Genomic DNA, 8,966 nt, shown 5'->3' with positions numbered 1-8,966 from the left:
TCTCTCTCTCACACTCACTCTCACATCACTGCTCTCCCCCCTCTATTAAGTTTCATGCTTCTCTTCCTCTCGAGCTGAACAACACACACGACACAGGTCAGATTTATTCTTCTTTTCAATCAAGTGCATTAGCCAGCTGTTGCTTTCTTACGCCCACGTGTCACACAGGTGGCGGTGGCTGTCACCGGTCAAGCAGTAGAGAGAATTTCTAATTTTCACGACAGAAAATGCAGCATGAAGTTATATCCTGTGTTCAGACGCTTTGGAATTTAGGCTACTGCACCAAAGTTTTCGTTGCATTATAGTACCGTATATAACTTTGTATACATGCTCTATATACCCTGCTAAGGATAATCCTTCACTTACTGCAAAGTAAGCACTTGTTTGTGTCGCCCACCCTGAGAGCAGCTTGGCTCCTCTGAGCCGTCTGATCACACTGTGGTTAATATGAATGTAATGTGATCAAGGTTTGTAATTCTATGACCACTAATTTGGCTGTCAGCAGCTGCAGTATTGATGTCCTTTATTACAGTTAATGTTGGAGGGTTATTTTAATGCACGGTTGCTATTCCATACCTTTGGTTCACTAGTCACACGTATGTATCTGCCTTTTGTTAGCTATAAAATGATTTTTACCCCAACTGTCACTTAGTGCTTGTTGATAAGCTGATATTATTGTTTATTGACATTGCAGAACCATCTTCTCATGCTCTGTGTAAATGCTGTCTGCTCTTACTGAATTGTTATTATTGTGATTATTGCGGGGCAGACGACACGCAGCACGACTAAATGACAATGACAATGAAATGTTTTTTGTTACATGTTTATTATGTTTATTATTATGTCTCCTCACATACTACAAAGTATCAAAGACAAAGGGTTTGCGGTGAGACTTTGCACATGTTGCCTAAATAAAACCTCTGATGCTGTCAGCCCAAAGCTCTGAATTAGGTGATTCGCCAACTGTGCGTGGCCTGCTGGTGCTGCTTTCCTAACTGGCCAGGCCTCTCGCCTCCACTCTGTGACCTGTTGGACCTCACAGCAGAGTTAATTACTGTAGCCCCCTCTCTCTGTCAGAGGGTTCAGGATTGAATTATCACCTCTTGTGCAGACCATCGACACCGTTGTGCCCCGTCACTCACTTTGTTCAAATCGCTCCAAAGGTCCCTCGCTCACAGTTGAAAGTCTCTGTAAGCTGGGACCAAACTCGTGCTGAAGCACACATGTGCAAGTGCACAGCCGCTGCTACATATTCCCAGTTTTCCTGGTATAAGTAATGCAGCCTGAGAGGTATTTGTGGCAATCCATTATCCCCTCAGATCAAAGGGGATCTGTGTCTAAGCCAGAGATAGTGTACCTGCTCAGAGAGACGATGGGTTGTCAACTCATCTGGGAAATTGGAAGCTGGGTGGTCCGGTGTGACACTATGGCGTTATCTCTCACCTTGACCTTGCACAAACCTACTCCAGTAGCTCTTCCAGTCGAATTGTTTCTACATCTCCTGCAAAATCTGCCATATGGCTTATCTATTGTTGGCTGAGAGCATTTCATATGGCTTTTAGGGAGGGAATACTGTAGATGCTGATAAAGCTGTTGGAAATTAAATATTACGCTGGTGATGAAAGGATTTTGCTCTGGTGAAGCATATGCTGGCTACTCTTTCATCTTTCTGTTTCATCTCTCTTTTTCAGAGGCCTGGACGGAAAACAGACAGACAGCTCTCCTGGTCCTTGCCTCCATCTATCCCATTTTGTCATTACCTCACTTCATCTGCCCCCCTCTCCACTTCACAGTAGTTCTATTCATATCTCTTATGTCCAGCCCATTTATTTTTACTTGATCTTCTCACTGCTTTTGCTCAATTTTCCCGTCCATCACAGGACAACTGATAGCTCTCTTGCAAACTTTCGCCTTCCGAACCTAAAACATCTCATTATTTGATTCTAATTAAAACACTTTTCATCTATTATCTGCTTCTCTAATCTTCATTTGAGGTGTCCCGTCCCATCCCCTGTACTTCTTCGGTTCTGGCCACTTTAGATCAGTATGTGGTCCAACTTCTTTGTACAACAGGATGAGGAGGGTCGCACAGGGGTGGCAGGACAGAGTGGAGGTTTGGCTGGAATGAAAGGTGGTAGAGGACAGAGGCGGATCCACAAGCTGAGCGACAGCCAGGAGGGAAAGATCAAGCTGGCTTTCTTTGTCTCTATCGTCGGTGTGACCCTCACGGTGCTCGGCATGGGGACAGAGTTTTGGGTGGAGCTGGCCCAACCAAAGAATTTCAGCGGCAACCAGACCTGCCAGCTGGCCCATTACGGCCTTTGGAAGGGCTGCATCCGCACCCTACGGGTGGATGAAATAGACCCAGAGAGGACAAGCTGTGGTCCTGCTGATCTACCTGGAGGTGAGACCTCAGAGTGGTGTGTGTGTGTGTGTGTGTGTGTGTGAATTTGTGTAAATCTGTTTGATCTGCACAAGATGAGCTGGTGAGTTTCTGCAGGGACTATTTTGTGTTTAACTCCCTGTCTGCTTTCCTTGCAAGTCTGAATTGAAGCTGCCACCATGTTACAGTATGTGTATCGGTATCAAAGTGGATTAACAGCAAGGGGTCAGAGACTGTTTGTGGAAAGAAGTTGCTGACATCACCCTTAATCACTGCAGGTTTTCTGTGCCATGACAAATGTTGTAAAATAAGAGTGAGCTGTCATAGCTGATATAATGTATGCCCCCTGGGAATACATTTGTAGGTCTTTGTATCTGAACTCATAAGAGGCTGAAAAAAGCTCTGTTGCCACTTTGTTTAAAAAAGTCATTTGCATCCAACGCGAACAGTCTTCCTTTTTCTGAGCAACATTTTTCTGAGTTTTGATATAGATTTAAAAATAAATGTATTCCTTGTGTGTATGTACACTTGTGTGGATTTGCAAAGGAATAATGAGAGTTGGGTATCTGAAGCAGCTTGTGTAGATACAGTATGTATCTAGGTCATCCTACAGATAATGTGCAAATTGAATCATTAAAAAGTATAAAGCGTGAAAATGCATTCAAGTGCATAAACACAGTGGTGCTTTATCAGTTTGGATCCTGCTGGACCAACACACAGCAGCATGCAGGTACAATATACAGCATATTTGTTGGCAGTCATAACATGATCTGTGTAACAGGGCATTGTTAATATTAAGATTTTCTCCTGACTAAGCATCGAATCATCTCCTGTTTTACCAAGAGTGCAGACAGGTGATAAAGGGGCAAACCAGAGGTTTATTGTGCTGACGGACATTCATGTTTAGAGTAGTGACAGGTTCTTTCTAAAAGCACTTTATTCAACTTGACCATGGTTATGTTCTCCGGAGTGCGCCGATTATCTGCACAATGACCTATTTCTGTCTGACAAGTGAGTCTGGAGATGGAAAGAGGCAGGTACTGGAGGAGAAAGACTTGCTCCTGGAATCACACATGTCTCGTGGATTCTGCCAGGACCCAGCAGCGGTCTGAAGAAACCACAAAGTCTCTTTAAATTTCAGAGACACAAGTGGTTCACATATACAACTTAATGATCCAGTTTTCAAGGATTATTTATCTATCCTTTGCTAATTTATCTTTTGTGCCTCTTTGACTGCTTCGAGCTGGCAGATATGATTCCAAGATGCTCTGTTGGTGTTTGAGAGAAGCCAGTATGCTTCTGACAATCTTCATCACACGTCCCAACACTGTTGGCCCACGCCGCCTGTCACAGATGGCCGTGGGCTCATCATGTTTGCAGGAAAACAAATGTTTTTGCCATCTATGGTTCCCCATTTCACATCCCTGTTTACATGCCTCTGGCTCCCGTCCCGCTCAAAGTGTGGCCTGACGATACCGTGTCTGTCATCCCGACACCAGCTATCCATCTTCGCTGCCTGCTGGAGAGAAACATGGCGGCTCAATAATTACAGTCTCAGCGGGGGTAGTGGGAGCAAAACCAGTTGACTGTGATAGCATAATGTGTTACAAAATCAGTATGGTTGACAAATGGACGGTCTGCTTCATTAAAAAATGTTTGCAAATGCCCTCAGCCACAGCTATATTTGTGTGGTGAGGAAGGATGTCAGAACATGTGTGTGTGTGTGTGTGTGTGTGTGTGTGTGTGTGTGTGTGTGTGTGTGTGTGTGTGTGTGCACATGCACGTGGTCATCTTGGAGCACATAATTTTCAGTGGGTGAAAGTCATCACTATGCACTTGTGAAGCCAAACGGAATCTGACTACTTCACAGTTTTTGTCTAAATATAGAGAGGGGGAAACGAGGGGGGACAGACAGGGACCGAGTGAGAGTGTATAACTAATGCAGTATTAACTAACCCCCCTGTGTTTCCCCCCCCCCTCTTGACATCTCCTGCTCGCTCGTCTCACCTCCTTCTCCATCTGCGGCTACCCTCTCTCTTTCCCTTCACTCACCACCCTTCCATCTGCCAGCAACTCACTCCTCCTTTTCACCGCTCTCATCCTCTGAGCCTGTATCCATACTTCTCGCATCTTCCTCCCTCTTTTTCACCCGGCACATCCTCTTCCCGTCTTCTGTAGCCATGTCCCTTCATTAGCCTCCATCTGCCCCTTCTCTCTGTCTACCACTATTTCTCCCCTCTGCCATCCACCCTTAGTGTTTTGCTGTCTCTCACCCTCTTTGGCGGCACCATATGTGCAGTGCTGGAGTGTGCGTATGTGTGTGTGTTTGTGTGCGAAGAGGTGTGTGTCTCTGGGTATTCCAGCTAATGCTCGATATAAATAGGAATGATGCCTGGAAGGACAGAGTGCATGGATGCATAGTAGGCACATCAGAGAAGACAAGAAGTCGTCCATAGGAGAGTGAGTGTGTAAGTGCGTGTGTAAGTGCGTGTGCGAGCGCGTGGGTGCACGTGTGTTTCTTTGTCTGATCTCTTCTTTATGCCCACAGAATCCAACTGTACTTACTTCAAATTCTTCACCTCTGGGGAGAATGCAGTCATATTCAAGAAGACAACTAAGAAGAGTGAGATGTTACACCTTCCCCTGGACATACACATTAGCAGTTACACCAGCAGCTTCTTCTTTCAATAAAGATGCTCACTGCGGTGCTCACAGGACCGTACTGGTGGTTTTTGCATGTTTTAGACCATTAACTTCCACTGCCACCCCTTTTCCAAAGCAAGCCATAAGCTATCAGACTGATTAATGTGTTTGCTGTGCTGCCCAGGGAGCCACTGGTTTCAGTGTAGTTTGGAGATAAGCTGGATGAGAATTAATAGGCTACTTACATCACAGCAAACATCAGTCATTTTTATCTTTTGGTCGTAAGTTGTGAGCAGAGGCTGTTTTGAAAATTTGCTTGCTGATATGGTTAAAGAGAAGGCGGCATTTGACATATGAGCTGTGGGAAAGATTTGCTGTCAGTGGCTGCACAGTAGACTTGGACATAATCACACCAACAGATATGCACAGTCCTGTGAAAAATAAGTAAGGGTATACCACTTCTCAATCATAAGTCATTAGCCAATGAGCATATCCCATCGAACCCTTTCTGACTTTAACAGTGACCTTAATTTACAAAATGTACTTAGTTTTTACTCAATATGACCCGAAACTAGTGAGTGAGCCCATAAACGTTTCAGTAATTTTTTTACAGAGGTCAAATAGGAAAGGAAGCTGATGGTCATTTACCCATAGGCACAACCACAAATCTTCTTGCATCCAGAAGAGTCGAGTCGCCCCCTGCTGGTTATTACAGAAAAGTACATTTTAGGTTCTGAGCTACCGGGAAGCTAGCATATCTATTTTGTACTGTGTTTACGGTTTATGCTAACTTTGTGGCAATTTTTCAAAGCATAGATTCCTAAAGCGTTGACCGGGGTGGGCTACGAAAGTACTGCAACTGGGCTACAGTAATAACAGAAATTCTGTTGAAATTACTCACAAGTATGTAGAGTTACATATTTATATGATTTTATTTATTTGTTTAAAAAGAGAATTAAAAATGATAATAAGAGGTGGCTAGTCTGTGATGTTACTCGTTACTCTGACGGAAGGAATTGACCAACTATGACCATTCCTGTTATCTGCAATGCTTTTATTAATGAAATAATATCTACGTGCTGGAGAATCAAAAAACAAAACAAAAACAGCACAATTGGCACAGGCTATTTTTTGGGGTCGCACCTGTTCAGGTTTGGAATGCCAGGAAAATCTGTTTTAAGCAGAGCCAGTACAGGAAGCAGCACAGATGACATCATTTTTGTTCTTTAACAAAAATCCAGATTTAACCAAAATCCCAGAGGAATCAAACATGTGTGAGGTGGTGTAACATAACTAGTTTCCAGACCTCACAATAATTCCTCCATCTTTTGTGCTGCAGATTTCTTTCTGCATGCACTTCTGAACATCTGCGCTTTATATTTTGTTATTTCTCGCTGCTCTCCCTCACAGGTCTGAATCTAGCAGCAGCTGTCTTGGCCCTTTTGAGTCTGACCATGATGGTGATGGGCTCCATATGCATTGCCATGTCGCTCAGCAAAGGAGTGCAATTCTTTCTTAAGCCAGCCTCCTTCTGCTTCATCCTATCAGGTGGGATGTGACTCTTTTTTTAGTCATGCTAAGACAACATTTTCATGAGTATTTTAAGGATTGTAACTGCTGATTGAACTTTTAAATGTTACTGTTACTTTTTTATCTTCTCATGCAGGTGTACTGGTCCTGCTCTCTGTCCTCATATTCCACCAGTCTGTGCTGGCCTTACTGTCCAGTGACCACTCCATACCTTTACACCATGAACTGTCCTGGTCTGTGGCCTGCGTGGGCTCAGCGGGAGGCATTCTTATTTTTGGAGGCGTCCTCTTCATCATTCTCGCTCTTCCTTTCAGCCCATGGCAGAAATGTTTTCCACACAAGAACAGCGACACCTAGCCCTCCGATGCTGCACACAGTATTCACGACGTCTTTGCTTATGAGGAAGGAGAAATTGATTTCAGACAGCTGTGATGTCAAGCTTGCTCTTGGCATTGGTTTTGCCAGAGAAGCCATACTAACTTGGTCTTAAATTTATGAAAGGGAGTCAACAACACATACACAACACAGCATGGCCTGCAGAGGTAGATTTTGCAACGAAGTGCTTTTGTTCATTTTAGCATAAAATCGAATGACTGACGGGGCTACTGCTGACTTTTTTAGTATTTACTCAAACCTGCGTCACAAATAGGTTTGTTAGTCCGCCTGTAGCTGTACAAACATATAAACCCAACCTTTATACTGGGATAAGTCGTGCAGATGCTTTTCTTTTTAATTGCTAAGACTTTTTTTTTTTGAGGTTTGAAAATGTTCATAGTCTGCTTTGTTTGAAAGCTCACCTCTCCCTAAAAACACAGTTAAATTAGAATATACAGTGTAGTCCATGCCCTGGAGAAACTCTTCTTATACTAATGTTTTCTGATGTGACTATTGGCAAAATTACAATATTTAGCTGTGCATTTGAAGAATTCATTACATTACACCATAGTTTAAGTCTGATGAGGGCACAGTTAGGTTAGATCATGACACAAGTTAGAACGTTTACATGACCTAGATTGGTATAACAATAATTTAAGATAAGGGGAAAATGTTTTGTTGATCTACACACTCACTCATTTCTCATGCCTACTAATGTCAACTGACTTTCTAATCTCCGCTTGCTGTTCTTGGAAGAATGTGACACAAAATAATGCAATAGCAAAACCAAATTTGGACTTTAATCTGTTCGAATTATAAATAAACAAGTGAAAACTTTGGAATCAGGCTGCTTAATATTGTTATTTTTTATTTCTATTTATATCATGCTTAAATTGACATATATCAACATTAAACAGTAGCAAATGCTTTGTTTTGATAGCGCTAGTAATCATATCATGTACATGTTATATGATTACATGTACATGCAGGAAATTCTGTTAAGCTTTTTAAATCTTAATATTTTATGTATTACTATTTATTTTATTACCTGTGTTTTACACTTGTGTAAATGCTGCTTCAGTGTATCAGATGAATGTAAGTTGAATGAAACATGTGGGCATGCGTCCTCTGTATATAAAAGGATTTGTTTTGTGTTTTATGAATGGTCAATGCTTGTGGTGTTGTCTCTAATCACTCTATGTGCAATGCAGTAAATACAATTTATTTTTGTCATAGGATGCTAACGTCTCAAACAGGAAACATTGGTTTACAGTATGTAAACTGTGCTCAGTATATGGCACCACTATTGGTTATTATTAAAACGATTTGACATAAAATAGCTGCCCTCCTTTGTTCTGCTGGCACGACACCATGTCTGCCCTCCAATTTGACATTCACCCATTTTCACCCCTTTGCAGAGTGACTCTTAACCCCTCTGCCAAACACCCCCCTCCCCCAGACTCCACTCCTCTATAATTAGGCCAGAGCTCATCGCAATGCATTTCACTGCAGAGGTTGGGAAACTTAATACTTGAATTTCAACTATGTACCCCTATCCTCATACCTATGTGGCCTCCCCGTCTCGTTCTGCCACCCCGACCTCACTGCGTCACCGCCAGCATGCCACCCGAGTTTTTTGCTCCATCCAAAAACCGACTGATTATCTCAGAAATAACAAATCTTCACGCTCATCTCTCTAGAGACTACTTGACATCCTGGCAGTCACATACATTCCCATGCATGCATGTGTGCATGTAGACTCACATGTTTTTACCTCCCCAGTGGGCAGAAACTGAATCCACATGACACACTATCCGGGTTGTATATATAGCTGTTTAATAGTTCTACTGAGACTGCATGAAAAGTGGTTCGTAGGCACTTGTTACGTGTTTGTAAATGGAGAAATGCTTCCTGGAATTCTTTATGATGGACCTGTAGACTGAATGTGACAAGTAAAAGAGCATGAAATGATGAAGGGCTGTCATTATTGATTGTATATATAAATATATATGTATCTATATGATATATATGATAA

The 8,966-nt window shown here is 42.6% G+C and overlaps 1 protein-coding gene across 1 annotated transcript; it reads left to right on the top strand.

Moving 5' to 3' along the window:
- cacng6b (calcium channel, voltage-dependent, gamma subunit 6b) lies at positions 1 to 7,770 on the top strand. Its single transcript, XM_005925313.2, has 5 exons — positions 1 to 96; positions 1,692 to 2,404; positions 4,932 to 5,006; positions 6,437 to 6,574; positions 6,693 to 7,770. Exons 2-5 carry the CDS (start codon positions 2,047 to 2,049, stop codon positions 6,911 to 6,913), a joined length of 792 nt encoding a protein of 263 aa, XP_005925375.1. The 5' UTR covers positions 1 to 96; positions 1,692 to 2,046; the 3' UTR covers positions 6,914 to 7,770.
- Positions 7,771 to 8,966: the final 1,196 nt, after the last annotated feature.

The sequence above is a fragment of the Haplochromis burtoni genome, unplaced genomic scaffold (genome assembly GCF_018398535.1).
Source record: "Haplochromis burtoni strain Fernald_Lab_line unplaced genomic scaffold, NCSU_Asbu1 Contig_80, whole genome shotgun sequence".
Classification (NCBI taxonomy): Eukaryota; Metazoa; Chordata; class Actinopteri; order Cichliformes; family Cichlidae; genus Haplochromis; species Haplochromis burtoni.
Note: the sequence above shows the minus strand (reverse complement) of the source record. Positions and strands in the feature narration are given on the sequence as shown.

Bases quoted from the DNA above. Each gene is read 5' to 3' on its own strand.
- cacng6b (XM_005925313.2), top strand. From the start codon at position 2,047: ATGTGGTCCAACTTCTTTGTACAACAGGATGAGGAGGGTCGCACAGGG. The intron at 2,405-4,931 runs GTGAGACCTCAG...TTATGCCCACAG, and splicing joins TCCTGCTGATCTACCTGGAG to AATCCAACTGTACTTACTTC. The intron at 6,575-6,692 runs GTGGGATGTGAC...CTTCTCATGCAG, and splicing joins CTTCTGCTTCATCCTATCAG to GTGTACTGGTCCTGCTCTCT.